The 21,388-nt window shown below is 36.8% G+C and overlaps 1 protein-coding gene across 7 annotated transcripts in view; it reads right to left on the minus strand.

Annotated features, from left to right (window-relative positions):
- Positions 1–265: 265 nt before the first annotated feature.
- The window catches only part of IQGAP2 (IQ motif containing GTPase activating protein 2), a 120,332-nt gene continuing 99,209 nt past the window's right edge, over positions 266–21,388 (minus strand). For all 7 annotated transcript variants that reach the window (XM_048931751.1, XM_048931749.1, XM_048931754.1 and 4 more), the window contains 20 exons: positions 19,724–19,894; positions 18,409–18,492; positions 17,665–17,736; positions 17,431–17,500; positions 16,905–17,113; positions 16,075–16,224; positions 15,654–15,817; positions 14,877–15,101; positions 14,172–14,312; positions 13,760–13,844; positions 11,332–11,564; positions 10,028–10,160; positions 7,894–7,996; positions 6,780–6,921; positions 5,008–5,095; positions 4,020–4,232; positions 3,175–3,335; positions 2,557–2,700; positions 1,603–1,711; positions 266–1,098 (listed from right to left, as the gene is read on the minus strand). In XM_048931751.1, the coding sequence (XP_048787708.1) occupies positions 985–1,098; positions 1,603–1,711; positions 2,557–2,700; positions 3,175–3,335; positions 4,020–4,232; positions 5,008–5,095; positions 6,780–6,921; positions 7,894–7,996; positions 10,028–10,160; positions 11,332–11,564; positions 13,760–13,844; positions 14,172–14,312; positions 14,877–15,101; positions 15,654–15,817; positions 16,075–16,224; positions 16,905–17,113; positions 17,431–17,500; positions 17,665–17,736; positions 18,409–18,492; positions 19,724–19,894 (2,811 nt within the window). In that variant the 3' untranslated portion in view covers positions 266–984. The remainder of the gene's footprint in view (positions 1,099–1,602; positions 1,712–2,556; positions 2,701–3,174; positions 3,336–4,019; positions 4,233–5,007; positions 5,096–6,779; positions 6,922–7,893; positions 7,997–10,027; positions 10,161–11,331; positions 11,565–13,759; positions 13,845–14,171; positions 14,313–14,876; positions 15,102–15,653; positions 15,818–16,074; positions 16,225–16,904; positions 17,114–17,430; positions 17,501–17,664; positions 17,737–18,408; positions 18,493–19,723; positions 19,895–21,388) is intronic.

Genomic DNA, 21,388 nt, shown 5'->3' on the forward strand with positions numbered 1-21,388 from the left:
CAAACGCATAAAGAGGTTATGAAGTCTTCACTGCTGAGAAGTCTTCCCAAAGTGTACTATAAGGACAACCACGTTTAAATTTCATTTTATAAAAATGCTGAAAAAAGTTCTTTCATTACCATCTGGGTTGTTACTTTAATTATCTTTTTAAATGTAATTTAGGAACCAAGCCAGTTTAATTAACTGAAATTTATTTTACATAGAACAATCTCCAAAGAATATTTAAAAAATCTAAATACTGATTTTATTGCATTTATTTTCTTACAAAAAAAAAAAAAAAAAGACAGACAGGCACAATTTATGTATTCAAATACTTCAAACTGAACAGCTGTTTACTGTTCAGATACCCCCATGCCACTCAAAAAGTTGTGAATGTAGAAAATGTCATTTTACACAAGGCAGTAGTGCATTTTATTTAGTAGGAATGAATCAAAACATATTTTTCCAAAGTAAAACATTACTGTCACTTTATAATTACCTATAAAATTTTTTGAATTGCACAATAAGTTTTCTTTCAATTGACAACTGCCAGAAAATAGGCTTAGTATGTAACTAAATATTTGTGCAAGCTATCCCCTAGAAACAAATCAGGATTTCTTTTGGTAAATACTTAAAAGTCTAATACAAACTATATTATATATCTGAGGTCATTTAAAAATGTTTTTAATAGGAAGAGGCATATATATTCAACTAAATTCAATTTGTCTACTTAATATCCACAAGAGCTGAATGTCCTAAACAATGTTTTTGATTGGAAGGTACCAACACCAATGAGATCTGGAAGTGTTTAAAATATTCTATTTCCTATTTTTTTGCTTAATATCAACGATGCAAAGGCACTGTGTACATTCCTCTGAATATTTGGTGTTTTAGTTTTTTTAAAGTTAAAAAGCATCCAATCACAAATTTCAAATGTTTAAAAGCAAGAAAAAATACTGAGTAGACTTCCTACTGATGGATGTAGTCCATGATATCCGAAGACACTCATTTTCCATAGAACTTCTTATTCAACAGGAATATGAGCAAATTAACATTCACTTTAGCTTTGTCAAACATTTTCATTACAGCCACACCTTCATACTGCATCTGAAGCAAATCCTGTAATCATAAATAAAATCATTATCCTTTGCTTGAATCCATACCTCACAATAACCAGATCAAGTCAGTTTCATCATGTAATAATCATCTTAAGCTCCTGGTCCTTCACAATTTAAACAACTACAAGCAACTATTAGGTAGGTGTGAAAACATTGCATGTTCTCTAGATCCCTTATTATAGACCATTAGTAACGGAAAAAAAAAAAAAAAAAAAAAAAAAAAAGACTGTTTCCTGTGTATTTTATTTCTCTGGGCTTTTACTTCTTCCACTGAACTAATATGGCATATGGTTTGATGCATGCAGCGGTCACTCGAGCATATACATTCTCACTACTCCAAACCCAGCATCCTACACAAGTTACATAATTATTCCATACTTGACCTGCCTTCTTGAGCTGTCTGTTGATCAAACAGTTCATGGACATATTAGAAGCCTGAAATTCTTCCTATTTAGAGGAAATGCAACTGTAGCTACAGAGCACAGTGAGAACATTCGTACTCTACCTGGAAGTGAAGCTGCACTTTTTCCATCTCGACGCCCAGAAATTTTGCTTTGATTTCAAAGTCACCCACTTCTTCTCCAGGTGTGATATCAAACATCACGTTCTTAAACCTTAAATCAAAACATAAGAGTCATTGAGTATGTATGCTATGCAGTTTTAAAATACTTCAGAATCAGTCAAGAGGAAAATCTGCAGAATAAAAAAAAAATTCACCAGAGACATCAGTGTGTAAGAACAGCTTTATCTCCCTCCCAGCAGCAGCCTCTGGAGCCACTGGTCCTCAGCTCAGACACTGGAGGACTGTCAGAAATGCTGTCCTAAATTTTGCTCCCAGCACTGTTCCATCTGTCACTTTGCCATTAGTTAAGCAGTAAGGTATGAGAAACCACACTGCAAATTAAATGATCTGCCTTAGAAAACTTCATAGCCAGCTGGCCTATAAATGTGAGCTCTGTAAGCTGGAAGTATAGCCGTGGTAGCACTTATTTACAGACACTACAAAAAAGAGACCCCTACAAAACCTATCTATTATGGGTAGGAGAGATGGTCACAGCTCAGACCACAGAGAACAGGCATGGTAAGCTACCAGCTCTGTTCATCTTACCATAGTCAGGAAATAGCTTATGTGGTATTTATTCAACTATATGAAAATGCTTGGTCAGGAAGAAAAAAATAATTGATACAGCTGCATCAATCAGTTATTTAGCTGTGGATGTGCTGCACACCTTGTATGCATCTCATCTAAGCTAATGCCAAAACCCACTTAATTCCTGTATTTTACTAAGGTAATGCAGCAAGATGCAAGGGGAAAAAATGAATTGAGTCATGTTTCCTCCGAATGTTAAAATCTGGAGGTATGTTAGATGCAGTGCAGGAAGATGAAAATACTTTCAGCAAAAGCCAGACTCCTTAAGCAGACGTGGATTAGAAAATGCTTATTTTGTGCCACACTTACTGGTTGGTTTGAAGATCTTCAATTTCTAGGATAACACCCTTTTCATGCAGCCTAGCAGCAGTGTACTTTAATGATGCCTGCTTCAGTTTCTTGCTGCCCTTCACCTCCTCTTTTCCATCTAGTTTAATTGACCTCCTTGAATTTCTAGGAGAGAACAAGAAAAATGGCTTGTGATTACTCTACCAGCACAAAATTTTGTATTTTATACTTCAGCTACTGTTATAGCTTTATTTTTCCTTCGTTCATTGCCCTCCTTAGTTGCTATTAATGAACTAAACTAAAATTCAGACCAAGTCTGAATTCAGGCGAACTTTAAACGCTTCACAAGTAGTCAAAACATTTTTCACAATGATTTTGAAAGAATATTTGCTAGTGCTTATTTGAACTTCATTCTGAAATGCAAACCCTATCTAAAAGAGTCCACAGTCATCATTTAAAAACAGCAGTTTGGAAGCATACAGTAATGGGCATTGAATAAAATTGGCCATTAAAGTTAATTTTTGGTATGCACTGAGAAGATTTCCACTCATGTCTATCTGTTGGCAAGAAAACTTTATACCTGCCCTCCTTCCTCATAGAATATGTAGAAATATTAAGAGACAAGAAGAATGTACTCACTTTCTTGTTAAGTTGTCTAAACAAGTTTTTATATAGGTGTTGTAGTAATTAATTTGTTCTTCGTAAAATGCTGTCTTGGAGTTAAGTGCATTCAAAGTCTGCTGAAGTTTCACCAGTTCAGCTTTTCGGTGATGTCTGTATCTTCTTTGATTCCGGATATCCTAAAATAGAGGATTCAGATTTGTTACGCAGTAGGATTATTAACTTGATATTTAGAACAAAAGTGACTAGTATTAAGCACTATAGTTTATGTAACTAAACAGAAGATAATCACATCGCTACTCAGGTTTGCCAGTGATGGGAAATCACAATTTTCCAATTCTGGGTAAATCAAGCTACTAGACAAGAGCTGGAAGGGAGATCAGATGGATGGTTCCAAGCTCTCTGCTTCCTGCAGTGCAGGATTACCACAACCTCTGCAAACACTGCTGCCTCAAAACCTAACAGAGCTACTGGAGATCCAGCTGGAAAGCTAGCCTTGCAGATGTTGGCACTAAGGCCCACGCCAAACACCAGCTTTGTCTCTTCTGCTTGCAAGCCTGTATCTGCTTGCTCATGGTGACTGGGGGTAGCTGAAGCTGAGTGAATGCAAGCTGTGGAGTCTTGAACTCTGCTACCATTTCCAAGGCATTACACTAACAGATTGTAGCATCCAAAAAAGAATCAAATCTTAGTTCACTGATGATCTAAAGGAAAGATAGTACTCTATTGCATAACTACACGAACTGGATAATGTGCAGCTGTAGCAATTGTTATCCAGGCTTATCTGTTACTATCTCTGTCTAGACTGGATTGAACCTAGATGCCTAAAATCCATCCATATACAAGGAACACGTTTCATTTACCTTAGCAATCTCATTTATAATTTCTTGGTACTTTGTTGCTGAAGAAACTAATCCTGCTTGTTCCAAAGTCCGGAGATTTCTCTGAATTTTCCTTTTCTTTTGTTCTATTGGTAGCTGCCCATCTTCAAAAATAGACTGACTGCGCTTCATTTTCTCTGGAGTTTTGGAATCTAAAATGGCACGTTTTTCCACCAGTTTCGAGTGCTCAGATTCCTGGGTAAAAAGAAATCCAGAACAGTTACTTTCCAATTCAGTCTAACAGTTAAACATGCAGATGCATTGAGTTCTCATGGGGATTACTAAGGATTGAGGTGCAGTCTTTATTCTTCTGTTCTTACCAAGTGGTTTGTACTTTACCTTACTATTCACATTTGAAGTAACTAATCTCAGTAGACACAAATTTCAACTAATTCAAGCACATTTGAAATTAGCTAGAAGACTCACTGGCTTAGTTGTGTGACAACTCACATGCACTCACTGAGGTAAGCTAAGATTTACGCACTCAGTATCTCCAGGGAACATCTTCAACTGGGAGCTCTTCCCACTCAGTTCCTAGCAGCAATTCCCAGGCCTGTGTTTGCTTATGTTGCTTAAGCAAATATACTAGGCAGCAGAGAACTTAAAATTTGAAAGTTCACAAGAGAAAATAAGAAGTAGCAGAAGGATACACCTCAGGCTATTTGATAATAATATAGAATAAGAAAGAAAATGACATGTTTACAAAACATTTAAAACAAAAGCTGTTGTTGCTGTATTAGATTAAAAAAAACCAAACATTAAATCTTGCTATGTTCCTCCGAAGCTCTTAGCATACACAGAGTGAAAGACAATTAGAAGTCTTGCATTTTAAATGCTCTAGAGCTAAGTACTTTAAAATTGACAATTTATTTATTACAGTGACAGGAAAAGCTGTAAGAAATCTGTTAATTCTTTCAAATAGCTAACTAAAATAATTTTCTTCCCTATTCAGATGCAACACAGCACTCACCTGTTGTGCAGTAGCTGTTGTTTCTAATATTTCTGAGAGTGTATCCCCTGGCTGTGTTCGTATCATATCCACAATAAGTCTTTTGGTCCTTTTAAAAAGGATATATGGATATTAGAAAACAGTTATCAAAGGATCATCACTGCATTCAACTTATTAAACAGTAAAACTAGCAAGCATGCCCTTTATACTTGGTAATGCTTAGTTTCTTGTATTTCAGATATTCCACTGACAACTGAACATCTGACTTCTGCATAGTCAAGAAGAGAGGTAAGCACATAGTTTTCTCTCTTTCATTTTAGAAAACTTTTCACCACTTAGCATAGCAAAACAGCAGCCTACATGAGTAGTTTAAATTATGATCATGATATAGCAGGAGGAAGAAATGTCATACTTCTGTAGTCTGAATTAAACATTAAGGATCATGTTTACAAAATGAAGTGGAAGAATCTGAAGGAGTTGTGCAGCTGACATAAGGCATTGATGTTTCTCCAATGACTGCACATGGAGCTCGTCCTCACCAAAAGAAGGAAAGCTGTTGCACCCTGATATGTAAACGAGTTCTTTTTTGGTAGAAGCTTATCTATAATACTTCGAGGAAAGTCCCTCCACAGAACTGTGTTATTTAGAGGGCACCATTACAAATGAGATACAGCTCATTGTCCTTAGGAGTCAACAGAAACCTGAAGATGCAACTTAGGTTTTTAAGTAACACATCTTTTGTGATAAAACCTCAACTTTACATGGGTAAACGACCATTTTAAAAAGGGGCGGAGTTTTTTTGCTATGTTCGTCAACATTGGTAGTTCTGACAAATATGTAATGGGGTGGAATAAAAGATATAATTATGTACAATTGCATACAACATTACAGAAGAAAGAATGCTGACTACTTGAGTTTGACTCGAGCTTTTACAGAGGGAGCAGCAGAGTGGGAATGACTGACAGCACAGACAGACCCCAGCCTCACTCCTCCTGTGCCAGGAAGGTAAGCTGCTACATCAGGAAGCTCCCTTGCACCTTGAAGTCTTCTAGATAGAGGTAACTATAAATCATTGGTCTTGCCACACATGCCTTAACAAAACCATTTAAAAATAAATACATTGATATTTCTCTGGAAGAAGGTATTATTAAAGATAGAGGTAAAAAAGAAACGCATCCCATTGTTCAGTTAGCCACAGGATATTATTATAAGCTAATACTCATTCAGGACGATTTTAAATAATTTTGAAAAAGGAATGCTAATAAATGATAATAAACGCTTTTATGAAAAGGATTTTGACTTCATGGGTTATCCCAGTACCCATTTCTTATCAGCCAACCAAATAGAATAAACATCATTTCCTTTCCCTGCATGAAAGCATGCACTATTCATGCAAAAGTGACGGCCACATCCTGTTCCATTGGCTGATGGCAGTAGGTCAGGGAACAAGTTTTCATTTGTGGGGGAGGAGACAACAGTAAAACTGTCCACCCATACACACCTAAATACATTTTCATCTTGAATTTCCAAAGGCTGTGATGTTTTAAAGCAAAATTATTTTAGAACTTCCTGGAGAAGTACTCACTAGTTGGTCTAATGGTCCAAAATACAAGTGGCAGTAAAGCTCATGGAAAGATAGAAATGTTCTGGAAGAATTGACAGTTTCTCTGACTTATTCAAAACCTGAGTACATCTGAGTACAAATTGGCTTTTGAAAATTCAAAAACACATTTAAACAAGGAAGAAACTCACATTAATATTTTTAAGAATATATATTTTTGAGCTAAACTTACTTTATCATCAGGCTTTTGAGGTCCTGATCTTCACCTTCTCGTAACTCGTATTTGCTTGTTAGAGACAATGAAATCTCTGTTTTTGCAAGCTGATTTAGTGTGCTTTCCCTGTTAGGGTCATTGGGATCAACAGACCCTTCCCCTGCAAGGAAACACCTTTCACTTCAGTTTGCCAACTTTCCCAGTGCATCAGACAAAACAATAGCATAGATAAATCACTACACTGTCAGAAGTTTTAATAGCAATCCCATTTCTACCAGCAGCTTATTGTTTTTTGAACTTTAAACCAACAAAACTGTAAGCCATCTACTACTAAGCCCACATACAATATTTTGGAAATGCCTCTAATTTCTTCTGTTTCTATGTACTGCTCTGAAAGAGAATCATACTTCTTTTAAAAGAATACTAACAATTTAACATTCTTTGTCCTAGCAGGTATGTAACAATGAAAAACAAAATAGCTATTCTCTTGGAGGCTGGCATTACCTGTGATGTTACAGCTTCTTTCTGAACAGGAAGGAAGGCAGTTCACATTCTAATACAATTATGGCAGATTAAATGTCAGCCACATTTATTCCTTACAACCTTATAACAGATTTGCGTTCTTTTAAAACTTCATTTTTATCTCGATAATTGAGTCTCAGAATTAAAATTTGCTATTTAAATTCTCTGTTCTTCTGCAACTAAAAATAAATCTTAAGGTCAGGTTATTAAAAAATCATTTTCTGTCTGCAATTTGAGCGCAAATTGACAATTTTTAAAAGCACTAGCATCATATATATAAAATAATTATATATATATAAAATAATATATATATAAAATAATTAATCTTTAAGGTCAATATTGAAATTAGAAGCTGTGCATGTAACAACAATGCTGTCAAACAGAGCTGGATGTACTGACTCTGAGCTGCACGGCACTTAGTTCCATTATCAGAAGGCTCAGCTATAACAAATGATGTCAGAAGAAGTTTTCAGAGCACAATTCTATAGCAAATGAAGAGGCTGGTAACATGAAAGAGATGAGAGTTTGTGTCCCTTGCAGTAATTAAATCTACTCCCTGTCTAATCCCACTCCAGAGTGATGTTGACCATGAAGATGAATAATGGCCTACCAAGGAAAGACTCCACATCAGGAACAGGTCCCAGCCCTTCCAGCAATTCGTTCAGCAGGTCATTTGGTTCAGTGGCAATGGCATCCTGGTGTTCTAATAGTAGCTATAAACAAAAGTAAATGAAGTTCTAGACTGAAAAACATACTTGCATACAAATCTGGAGACTATATGCTAAAACATCAGACCCACTGTGATTGGTATTCTTGAGGACCCAAAGTGAATGGGAAGGATGCTCAGTTCTAGACAGTAAGTTTAGAATTGTTCCTGATGCAAAGCAGCTTATTGTGTTCCTTCTGCAGTCATTTCCAGTGCTGAATATCACAGCTGAGCACAAAGAAGTTCAAAATATACATTCACAGCTAATAAAATATAATAAAGGGCAGTGACTCAAGTAAAGCTTTTCAGTGTTGGATCCTGAACTGAGCATGTAGAGGGATGAAGACGGGGTCAGTAGTGCATAGGAAGATGCCTTACACCATCCCAGGTTTCTAAATCTTTTAAGTACTGCAAACTATAGTCAGTCAGAAGTTGTTAGTTACCATACTGACAACTAAAAACCCAAAGCCAGTATTTCAATTTTACATAAAAAAACAGTTAATGAGAATTACAGGCCTGTAATTTAATTTTTCCACTCTGAAGTGCAGCAACTGCACCACAGTGTACATAAAGATTATATTGTGAGAATTGCTGAGAAACACTGGTCACACTGGGTAAAACTCCAAAATAAATAATGCTATTCAAGTAAAGTACAAATGACAAATACTTTCACAGAACAGATTATTCGGTACAAAGGTGAGAGACATACAGAGAATTGCAAAACAAACCTGACAAATCCAACAGATCTCTCATTCCAACTACATCCTATGAAGTTGTGCAACCAAAACAAATGTTAAACAAGCATCACCAGGGATGACAGAGGGCAGATATGAGAATTTTGTTTTTTAAGCTGAATGGCATATGGCAGAAGATGGGATGTTTATTCATCTCCTGTTATTCAAACTAATTTTTGAGCTGCAGTACAGGAAGTTGAATTTACATTCACGTTACAGGGAAGGTATAGTGAGAGAAGATGAAGGCACACAGGAAGTTTGGTGGAAGGGGTGGTACTGGTTATCTGTGCTAGATTTACTGCATTAAGAGAATGTGTAGTATGCAGACTTGACTGCTTGCTTCCTCTAGGCATACAGCTGTGTGTAGTGGTCATGTTTGAGGTCATCAATCTCACTGATCTCCTTTCTTTAGTGTCCACAAAATTGTTTTACATTTTGTATTTTGTGAAGAAATATAAAATAGCATAGTAATAATTAATCACTTATGGTTCCATGAGCTTCACTAGAAGAAGTATTTGACTAAGATTATCATACCGAAATAAGTCAATGACTTAACAAAATTTTAAAAAAAATACCCACAAAGACAAACCACCTAAGATGTTTTTAGCAATCAAGGCTATTTATTTTCAGTTGAATAAAGCCAACTTGCACTCTGGTGTACTGGAAGCATACTATTTTTTCTGTAGTCTATCAGACAAAGTTATGGGGAAGTTCTTCATTGTTCTCTACCATGCCTTCCCATCTCCCTTTTTTTTTTTTTTTAAGCTAGAAAATGAATAATGTTACCCCCCCCCCCCCAGCTTTATGAGTACCATGTGGCAGACGTTTAACTTACATCCTAATGAGTCATACTACAGACTGCAGTTAATCTGTTCTTTACCCAGCATAAAGAACTGACAGGAAGCCACAGCTTCAGTCCATTCTCAATCAGACATTTGCATCTGCTTCCAACACAACAAATGACGTAAGAGTCAGAAAATGCACTGAGTTTTCCTATTTTCCCAGAGGAACAGTAACTTCAAATTAGACTCACTGTCTTAACCAAGATGACAAAGTATATTTATAAATATAGGTTAGCAATGCCACACTTGATGAAAATGAAAATGTTCCCCACATCATACATTATCATTCAAGATAATGAGTGGAGGCAGTCTTATAGGAAAAGGAAAATCTAATACTTAATTCCATAGTGTTTCAGGTACTAAAGAAATTATTTCAAAAGAAAGAAAAACAGATTTTACACTTTCCTCAGAGACAATTTGTTGCAATTATTTACAATCCATACAGCTCAGGTCTCCACTTACCGAGTGGGTATTGATAATTTCTTCAATAGAGATATATATGACAGGTTTGCTGAGGGTCACCATATCAGAGTATTCATCGATATTGAATTTCTCCTCTGGTTCAGGAACATCACATGCTGCCTGAAAAAAATTCCTAGGAAGAAAAAAAAAGAAACAATTGAGAACAATGAATAATTGTTTCTTTTCTTTAATTAGGGTATACATAAAACACAATCAAGTCTTCAACATGTGTTATATTTCTCTTATAATCTGCAGTCAACACTTTGTGTTGATGTAGCAATATATTGTCCCTGACAGATTCCTTCAAACACTAATGATGCTTTGCAGCTGTTGAAATGTTATTGTCGATGTTAGCTTTTTACCCTTACTCAGCAAGGAGTGATAATCTGACATTTTTCAAATGTTTATAGAGGTCTGAATTTAGTGCTTTAAAAGTTATATCTTAAATTTTCATGGAAATAACTTCTATTTGAAGTGAAGAGCCCAGGAGACTCAGTTTTGAAAGAAGTTGGCTTCATTGGAAGAGAGATTCTTCCTCTTGTAGTAGTCAAAGAGCCAACTCGCATACATTCTCTCCTTCATTAACTTTTGTTATTCTTGCTATACTTTCTATCCTATTCTTCATGTTTATGGCATGCTCTTAAATAGCATCTTCAATAAATAGAAAGACTAAGCTGCATAAATAACCGTGTGTTCATGGCTGCTCTCTCAAGGAAATCCATTATATATGCTATTATATATATATAACAGTATATTTGCTTTCATTAAAGATGGATGGTAAAGACATATGTTACAAAAATGAGCTTGCCACAAGACAGAAGAATAGTGCAAGATAATAGCAGCCACCCCAAAAGATGGGTCATAATCCCAACAAATGTGTGTCCCTGAGTGTAACAAAACAGTTTCCTACGACAGTACAAAGATGCAAGAATAAAATTTTTTTCACAAAAATGAAAGATTAAAAATGGAAAAAAGCAACACTTTCATCTTAAGTCTTTTTGCCAGAAAAAAACTTTCAGTTCTGGCTGAGGAGCACACTGTTTCTGTATTTGTGGCAATCCTACTGCAACCAAATCAGCATGGCTGATCAGTAGTCCGTGTAAAACTCAAATAGAAATACAACATGCTACTACTTGAACTTCTGCAGCGATAAATTCTCTCAATTTTAACTCTGGGCAGGGCAGATCAATGTATTTTTATTTATTTATTTAAGAATTCACATGAACTAGTTTGTCTGCCTTACTCATTCTAGAAGAGTGTTCTTACTGTAGCACTGTACAGCTGTTAGTCAGAGCTTTCCATACCTGAACTTCTGGTATGTCTGTGAGAGGTAAGTGTTCATAGATGACAGATGTTCACTCTCTCCTTCAAAGAGTTTGTTAGAAGCAGCGTGCTGAAGGACTTTTGCCACACAACCCAGATTCCTCCTTTGGTCAGGGTGTATCTGGCCCCCAGCTGTCATATCAATTATATCAAAACCATCAGGAGCAACAATGGCAGGGTTCATGTAGCGATAGTAAAGGAGGTTTCCAACAATCTAAGAAGATGAAGAGAACTTCGCTTTACATACAATAATTACATTTTACTATATTTTACAAGTCATTTTTGACTTGGATCACACAAACTGTTGGTAGAAAATGATGAGAAAAGATTCCTGGGATGTACGTGTTACCTACATGGCCAACTGAAAAGAGTCTGTGGTGTTTTATATGATGCAGTCACAGTAATGGGCACTACGCCATTACAGAATAATTAAAAAACAAGCATGCATACTTCCATGCCATCAATCACTTTCTTGTGCAAACTTTTCCCCAAATATTTAGCAGTGACATAAAGTTACCAGAGTAATCAGAAATAGAACTGCTTGATTTAAATTAGAATATTTCTATTAAAGACAACCATCTGGTATTGATTGTCAGCAACCTACCAGACATGCTTCAAAGTCTTCTAAATTCATATTCCAGCTAGTGCCAGAAACCAAGACTATTTATAGTTTGTTATTTTTAAACACTAGAGTAAAATACTCAGTTTAAAATGGCTCTGAGATGTCTATTTAACTATTATGGATGAGAAAAATTAAATGCTTCTTTCACCACAGATTTTTCCAATACTTCAACAACCGTCCAAAAACACTCACTTAACACAAAAGGTCTAGTCCATTAAAGTACTAAATGCCATACTAACACAGGAGTGGAATCAATTTTTTTGTCCTAGCAACTCCTGAAAGATCACTTGTGCATCCTTAAGTTCAGTTCTTACTTTCATTAGATTTAGCCAACAGGAAAAAAAAAAAAAAAAAAATCATATTCCAAACTTTTGATCTTCTCTGTATTTGAAAATTTTGCCTTTTAAAGAATCTCCCAACATCAGTAATGGATTTGTACAATCAGATTTCACTTTGGTACTGCTGTCTTTATACAAGACAATGTAACACACTGAATTGAACACATACGACTGTTCTTTCATACACACTTTGGTAGGTCCGTCTCCATAGGTTCATTTTCTGGAGTGCTACAAACAGCTATATTAATTGGCAAGGGGCTCCTTGTTTCTAATATCTTTAAAGAGACTAGACAGCAGGTTTTCCAAAACTGCACTCAATAGCAATCTTACAATGGTTTGTATCATGCAGATGGCTATTTCAGATCCCTCTTAGTTACAGAAACAGAACTTTTTCTGCAGTTAGCCTCAGGTTATGTGTAGTCACCTGCAGAACCTCCAGCTTACATAGCGTTCACACATAGGTGCCTCATGTTCATTTTCTTCTTATTTTCAAAGCTGAGCAATACTTCAGCCTGTATTGCTGAAGTGACAGTTGGAATTACTTGAGAAATGCTGCCTGCAAGAGTTTCCAGGCAGTTTTTTCTGCTAGAGCACAGAAGCAGAATTATTTTTTTAGCTGAGGAATCTGAAGCATTCAAATTGGGCACTAAGAATTTTATTTATTTATAAAGACACTTATCCTTTGGAAAGATAACAGGAAAGTCCCATTGAAACAAATATCTTGCAATTTCAGAACAATTTAATTAAACACTAATAAAAGCAAATTTGAAAATTCTATTTATTTAAATGCAAGTAGCTCTAATGTGAAAGTTTGCAGTCTCTCAATTGGCTGTTGACTCAGTAGGCAAGTTTCCTAAGGCCCTCTAGAGAGGCACCATGACAATGACAGCCTAGGGTTGATCACTATGCCAGTACTGTGCCCTTCACTCACGCTTTTCAGCCTAAGCCTCATTTCCACTTTTACAACCATTTTAAGTGAGTGTATTTCAGTGAAAGGATATAGCAATAATTTGTTTTGAGAGCTCTTTCTCTGCCTTTAATTTACAAACTTTTTTTTTCCTGTTTATGACTTTAAATATGTGAAGTTCAGGAAGAAAAAAAAAAAAAAAAAAAAAAAAAGACCACAGTGTTTTTCATTTAAGGATTGCTGGTGGGATACAAAACAAGAAAGATATGTCAGAAATTCCAACCTGGTAAGAAGCATTATTGAATTGGCTTTCCAAAACAGCTTGGGCACTGTCACTAGGAATTGCTGAGGACCCAGATTAAGAAAGCTAGGTTGTAGCAACAGAATTCTCTTCTTTTCCATTACCCCTTCACAACCCAAGTAATGCCAGATTCCTTCAACAAAGATTGGTGTTCTCAGTTCCTCAGAATGATAGTACCAAATAAAAATCCCTTTTGGCATTAAAAGAACATGCTATTAGCAGTTTGTTATTGGAAATCTACCTTTAGCAGTTCATCTTCTGTTGCATCTGGGAATTTCTCATGGAGTGAGCTCTTCAGAACTTTGGCTATATATCTCATTCCATAACTACATGTGGAATGGAACAGATGAAAAGTAAAACAATGAAAAGACTTTCAAGAAACAAACAAGTCATATTAGTAACCCAAGTTATTGGCTCTTTCTTCAGCCACTTAAAACACAAAATGAGACAACATTGGAAAATACAAGAAGTTTCAAGACATTTACAAAACCAAAGCAAAGCTGAAGTGGGGAAACCACTCCCTCTACTGGGAATGTCATTTGAGAAGCACATATCAAGCCATGTAATTGGAAAGTATCACCGTTGGTGAAGTCTGCATGAAGCTTCACAGCTCACGTGAACAGAAGCTGGGAGAGACCTCACTCAGCACTTACGGCATCATACTGAGAGATGAGAATATAGTTGTGAGGACTTTGTCAGTGACAGCTCGCAAACTCTGAATCGATGATTCCAGTTTATTGACAACTTCTGTGTGCGCTAATGCTTGTTCTGTGGTAACATCATATGGCAATTTACTGTGAAACAAACAGACATCAGACCATGCTAAATATATTGGAGAATGAACATTTTTCTGTTTTCTTCACAGGGACCATCAGTGAACACAAAAAGGAGGCATGACAAATACAGCTGAAGTTTGCAACAAACATTTCAGGTGCCTTAGCTTTTTTTTGGAGAGAGAATTTAATTTGAGTAGGAGTGGCATATGACATCATCTGCCTGCCCCTTTAAGGGGTTTTGTAAGTTCTAATCTATACTTTCTCAGAAGGATGGAACAGTACTATTAAATTACAATAATACCTGGGTAAATCTTTTTATGGCATGATTAACTACACACAAAGATGAAATACGTGACTTCTGAAGTTCATGACCAAGAAAATGATCCTTTTGTTGTTCAGATCGGCTTAAAGTAAAATATTACAAGCACTCTTTTCCAAGAAAACTTCTCATTGTGCTTCCAAAAGGTGCAGGAAGGAAGTATGGATATAAGCACTGTTTGCCAGAGAAGGAAAGAAGGAACTGAACTGAAGGATCCCTCAGGTATTCATGAGATGGTATGATATATTTATCTCCCCACTCACCTGGCCTCACCAGTCTGCATTTCTAGCTGGTTTACCCATGACTTGTACACATCCACGGGACTAGTGTTGATTATGAGGGATTTATCCTCCATGATCTCTTTCACCACTGGTGCCAGGAGCTGGCGCAGAGTGTTCTGTCCACGAGCACCTCGGTTGAAGCTGACAACCATCTTAATGACAGTAGGGTTTCCAGTGACAATGTCCTGTATCTGGTCTACCTTAGAGCTGTATCAACAACAGAAGAGTTCTTAGATCTTATATATGCAGTTATCTGTGTTTGCATGTTGAAACATTTATGCTGTCTACTTCATATAATTTTGTCTTACAGAACAATCTAACAGTTATTCTCTGAATGCTAATATGAGTTAATGATTGTGCCTGGAACAGAGCATAGTAAGTGATCAGCAAAATATCTATTCTGAGCTGAAATACCTGTGAAATGCAAGGTTTTATTTTCTCCCCACCAATTCTGCATTTTCAGAACATACGTTTACTTTTCTCACCCTTAAACTCCTAATCACAAAAGCAAAAAGCCTTACCATTTACTTTTTCAAGCAACTCTATAAAAAATATTCTCCATCTTTTTTTTTTTTTTTTTTTTTATAAACTGGAAATAGCTTAAATTAAGAAACAAGTAATTATTTTGAAAACAAATTACATATATACATGGTTTTACAGCAACTGAAAAATTTAACAGAATTATTATCATTATTCAGATACAACAAATAAATTGAACTATTTATAAGACAACTGAAATTTTGTAGTAAAAGCATATACTTTATCTCCTCTTCTAAAGCAGTTTTAAAAAGTTTGAGAAGTAGATATTCTTCTCGTTGGTTGGATGCATAGTTGTAGAGAGTGAAGATGACTGTATCCATAAATTTGGTTGATTTGTTTTGAGGCATCTGGAAAATCAGCTTCGCCAGATAGGTGGGATTAGTCTACAAAAAACAAACAAATTACTCACTATTTTCCGAGACAAACAGCATTGTATCTTGCACAATTCATGGATAATAAAGATTTTCTCAGTTACAGGAAAAACTAAAAAAAACTGGAGATAACATTTTGCCGTGCTCTATATACTGCAATCCATTGGAAATCTTTTTGCATTATTTACTCTTATAAACATTAGAATACAGTAAGCACTCATGTTTTTCTTTAGCAATTTGCTGCCATATTGATTTCTACCTTGACTTACCTGTAAAAGGTAGAATAAATGTTGATAAGCCTCCAGTTTTTTTCTTCTCTCTTTACTCAAGCCTTTTATACCCTGTTTGTCAACCATAACCATCTCTTCTAGCTGACTTTTGCTCTTTTTATTAAGCTTCTTACTATGTAATACCACATCCTGTAGACAATGAGATACAAATTTAGATACTATATTCACTAAGAAAGCAAAAAGATAAACATTTTTTCAATACTTTAAAGATTTCTACAAGATAATTTATTGAGAACTTAGTCCATTTTGTTACTGTAGTCCCTAACCAATCTTTTGAACATCTTTACCTTGCCACCAGTATAGCTATGCAACAGTGACTGTCTGGGAAACACAATCTCACTTAAAGACTCATTCATCCTTTAATTAATGAACAAGATCTCAAATATGATCAAAGGACTATTCCACTCTACCACAGGAAGAATGCTTAAAATCTGCCAAGCAATTACCACCTGGAGTGACATTCAATAGCAAACAGATATACTGCCTGGGACAACAGAGCAACTTGTTACACAAGCTATTTTGACAAGGTTACTTAAGACAAGCAAAGGAAGACTTTATTTTCCAATTTTAACTAATTGCAAGTGATCATGTATTGGTAAGGTTGCCCAGAGTTTGAGGCGTCTCTCTCCTTGGAGATACTGAGAAAACATCTGGACAGCAACCTGGGCAACCTGCTCTAGGTGCCGCCACTTGAGATTACTTCCATCATCACACGTCTTCTAACTTTTAATCTCAAGCTCCTTGAGTACATGGAAGTGGTCAGTACATGCTGCTGGGATGCCAAAGGAACCTGAGCACAGCCTGCTGACCTGAAGAGTGATTCTGTTTTTCACCAGAAGTCCAATCTTTATATCCATTAAATTCAAGTCCTTCTCCAGCTGTTGATTGGATCGAATCTTTGTAACTACTTCTTCCCTTAATCTTGTTACTTCCAGTTCTTCTTGAAAATCTAAGTCACTTTGGTCCAAGAGGTAAGCAAATTTGCGCAGGACAGGCAAGGGTGGATTTTCAGCACCAACTGAAAAGTTGAAATAAATAGACTTTTTAGTTAGCAATAATAAACACTGAAAAACTCAGGAAACTGATCAGTGTGGAGGAAATCCGAACTGCAGAAAAGAAGGTTATGCCACTTAGAGCAAGAATTGAATATTTGTCATGCTATGTAAGTACAGCTATATAAAATAGTTTCCCATTCTTCTTCAAAAGCAGGTGCAAGTAGTTGTAACCTGGTGTTTTTCACCTCTACTAAAAAGTCCTGGATGAAAGTTTTTAAAAAACTGATTGATAGTCACATACTTTCCCCCAAACATCCAATAATTAAGTTTTAGCACTTACTTAGTGTCCTGTAATCCTCCCTGGCTTTGTTTGCTCTGAGAAATGCTTGTATCTTCACGATTTCTTCATTCTGGAAGGGACAAAAATCAAGAAAATAAATAAGTTAGGACACATTTCTGTTCAGAAGCTTACTGCAGGGCCTGCAGTCTCATTACTAAGATTGTCAGAAACACTCATCTGTCATATTACCCCTACTTTATTTCTCCATGTTCAAAATGAAGAAGAAGGACTTACATGATCCTTGAAGTATTGCAGCCTCTTTCTGTAAGCTGTCCTTGCTAGCCACATTTTGACCCACGACTGAATCTGAAAATTAAGTTACAGCTTAAGAGACACTGCAGAAATGATTTGTGTGTAATTGAGTGCATGCATTTTAAACTCGTTTCTGACAGTCCTCTGCTGTAGGCACTGTTCTCAGAAGTTTGGGACCTTAGGTGATTGCAGCATTAGGCTCCTACAATTCAGTGACCAAATTAAAAGGTTTTAAATAAAATAGCAGGGTGAATTCGATGCTCTAAGAATATGCCCAGCATTATCTTTGGAAGTAATTCCTATCTGCAAGCCTAAGCTGTCTTTTGTAAATGAGCCTCCCTCAAAAGAGATCAATGTCCTGTTTGCAATCCACTCCTGACCATGTCCTATCAGTCCAAGATAAGCAAACATTTTTCAGACACATTAGGCAGCTTCTAATGAAATAACACTGTCAGTTTCAATATTTTGTAGCTTAGCATTAAGAAAGGGAAGCGTAAGGAAATCTATTATGAGCCAGTTATGCTCAGCAAAGCCTGACAGAGTTTAAACACCCAGCTTTCAATAGACTTTCTGTTTCCTAAAGCTGTCAATGACTTTCAACACCATGTCAACATCTGGAGCACAAGGTCAACTCATTTTCTGCTGCTTGCCTCAGATTCCCAGGCACCAGAGCACCAACTAAAGGGATGAAGCATGCTCAGATCCAGAGGCTCAGTGCAATCTTACCTTGACAATAGCAGCAACATTGCTTTGAAGCACCTTTAGCCTGTCAACATAGCTTTTCCTTTGTTTGAATCCTTTCCAGAAAGCCTATAAGCAAGAGACCATTACAACTAATAAGAGACAAAAATTTATTCAAGTCTATGTGCAAATGCACCGAAATCACTAACAAAAAAGTACCACATACAGAAAAACTGTCATTGTAATAACAAGTTAATTAGCCCATGAGTAAGCTTGCTTGTATTTTTATGGTGCCCTGACACATTGCTCTTTTCCTAATCTCATTCCTAAGTCACTGGAATTCCTAAGTCATTCAGTATCATCACCTTGTAACACAGACAAAAAAACCTCCCAGTTCCCTCATTTGGCTCACTTTGGTGGTTCAGAAGCAAACTCTGGTAAGGACCTCAACAAGACAGATAATATGGCTGCTCTCAACTTTTACTGTACTTTATCTTTTGTTTATACTCTTTATTTCATTCTTGTCTTCTACTTGTTGGCATTCCATAAGCCATTTCTTTTTTAATGCCATGGAAGACAATCAGACAATGACTTCATTTACCTAAACTTCTCCATACTTTTTTCATAGACCCTAAATCCCTCAAGCACTGGTGCATTCCTTTACTGAGCCCAGGCACCATGCAGAAAAGTTAAAGGAATCGAGAGAACAGCTACTAGTATTAAATATCATAATTCAGTAAGTTACTATAGGATATAAAACAACCAGTTGTACATTTCTTTATAACTTTGGGAGGGGTATCTGGCTGATTTTCTTCAGGAGTTGAATAAATTGTTTCTCAAAAGAGGTGGCCTTTTACTCAAAAAGTCCAAGTAATACTGCCAGAGCCCAAGAATACCAGGTTAGCTGCCACTCCCTACCCAGTTATGACTTCATGGAGCACAGGCAAACCACTTACAAGTTTGGATAGTGTAGAAAGGAATGCATTTCTCAAGTTATGCTTTGCCAAGGAATTTTTGCATCAATACTCAATGAAGCTTCTGATTTTGTCTTGTGTATAGCTAGGTATCCCACACAAGATTTGAGCACCTCAGAATAAAGCCAGGGCTATGTATTTAAACATTTTCCATTTAAATAGTTTAGACTGCAGGTGGGTATGATCCACTCTTTGTAGACTGGGGGTTTGCTATTTAAAGGAATGGACACTCCTACTAGTATGGGAATGCATGAGCAGAAGCAGAGGACTGTATTGCTGCTAAAGAAAATAGATTGAGTTAATATTGTCAGCAGTGATCAGCCACTTAACCTGTCACATGCACAAAGTATCCCAAGCCAGATCACCTTCTTGTTCCAGTACAATACCTGTATTTTGATGGCAGATGGTTCCTGGTTTTGGAGGTATGCTCTTCTCTCCTGAAAATTCCTTCTGACTAAGAATCCCCTTGCTTGGGCTTGCAGCTGAACAATCAGACTTTCATTAGCAAGCCACAACTGCTCCCGATTGTAGTCTGCTGTAACTTGCCCAACAATGTTCTGTTAAGAAATCACAGAAAAAGGTCATTTAAAAGGAGCTAAGCAAAAAAACCCTGTCAAAGTCAAAGCCATTCTGATATCTGGTCTGTATTCTCTCTATCTGTATGGCTCATCACATCGTAGAATCAGAATTTTTCAGGTTGGAAACAACCTTAAAGATCATCGAATCCAACCACAACCTAACTCTAACAACCCTCCACTAAATCATGTCCCTGAGCACCACATCAAATGGTTTTTAAACACATCCAGGAATGGTGACTCAACCACCTTCCTGGAAGTGTTCATCAGATACAATTCCATACAACTTTCCCCTATATTTTAATCAGTGTGAATGCTTATAGGGGCTGCTCTGAAAGTAATGTTTCCTATTTTATAATGTTTATCCTTACTGTCAGAGGCAAATGTTGGTACAGCAGTAGAGGTTGGACTTTCCACCAGTATCCCATTACATTTTGTTGCCATGTGACAGGTGGCAAGAGAGGAACAGTCTAACAAAGTAGTGTGTCTGACATGGAAGGGCATGTGAAGCAAAGGTATGTCATTGAATTCCTTCATGCAGAAAAAAATGGCAACCACTGATGTTCATCAACACTTGCTGAATGTTGATGGAGACAAAACAGTGGAGTGCAGTGAGGCAGTGTGTGGTGCATTTCAGCAGTGGCAAAAGTGATGGGAAGACACATTCTGGACAGTCATGCACAGTTGTCGCACCATAAAATGAAGAGTATCTCGGTCAGTTCATCCATTCAAATCAGTGACTTATGACCACAGAATGTTATGTGTTCAGAAATGACTATTGGCTTCAACATGTGGGAAATGGTGGTGGCAACATTGGAATATCTCAAAGTTTGTAAGAGGTAGCTCCCATGAATGCTTACACAAGAACAGAAAGAACACTGTATGTGTGTTTGTTAGGACCTACTACTGAAGGCTGAAGGTGGCAGTTTCCTCGACTGTATAATTATAAGCAGCGGTGTCACCACTACAAGAAAGGCTGAGGGGACCGGGCTTGTTTAGCTTGAAGAGAAGGCTCTGGGGAAACCTCATTTTGGCCTTCCAGTACTTAAAGGGAGTGTATAAACAGGAAGGGGAACAGCTGTTTACGAGGATGATAGGACAAGGGGGAATATTTTTAAACTGAGACAGGGGAGGTTTAGGTTAGATATTAGGAGGAAGTTTTTCACTCAAAGGTGGTGATGCACTGGAACAGGTTGCCCAAGGAGGGTGTGGATGCTCCATGCCTGCAGGCATTCAAGGCCAGGCTGAATGTGGCTCTGGGCAGCATGGTCTGGTGGTTGGCGACCCTGCATATAGCAGGGGGGTTAAAACTAGATGATCACTGTGGTACTTTTCAACCCAGGCCATTCTATGATTCTATGATTTTCTGGAACACAGACAAACCATCAGTTTCAACCACTACATCATGATGAAGGCTTGAACTTGCAGAGTCAAGCCAGAGAAGAAGACAACCTTGCTTTTAAAACACAGTAACAC

Source organism: Lagopus muta, chromosome Z, assembly GCF_023343835.1.
Source record: "Lagopus muta isolate bLagMut1 chromosome Z, bLagMut1 primary, whole genome shotgun sequence".
NCBI lineage: Eukaryota > Metazoa > Chordata > Aves > Galliformes > Phasianidae > Lagopus > Lagopus muta.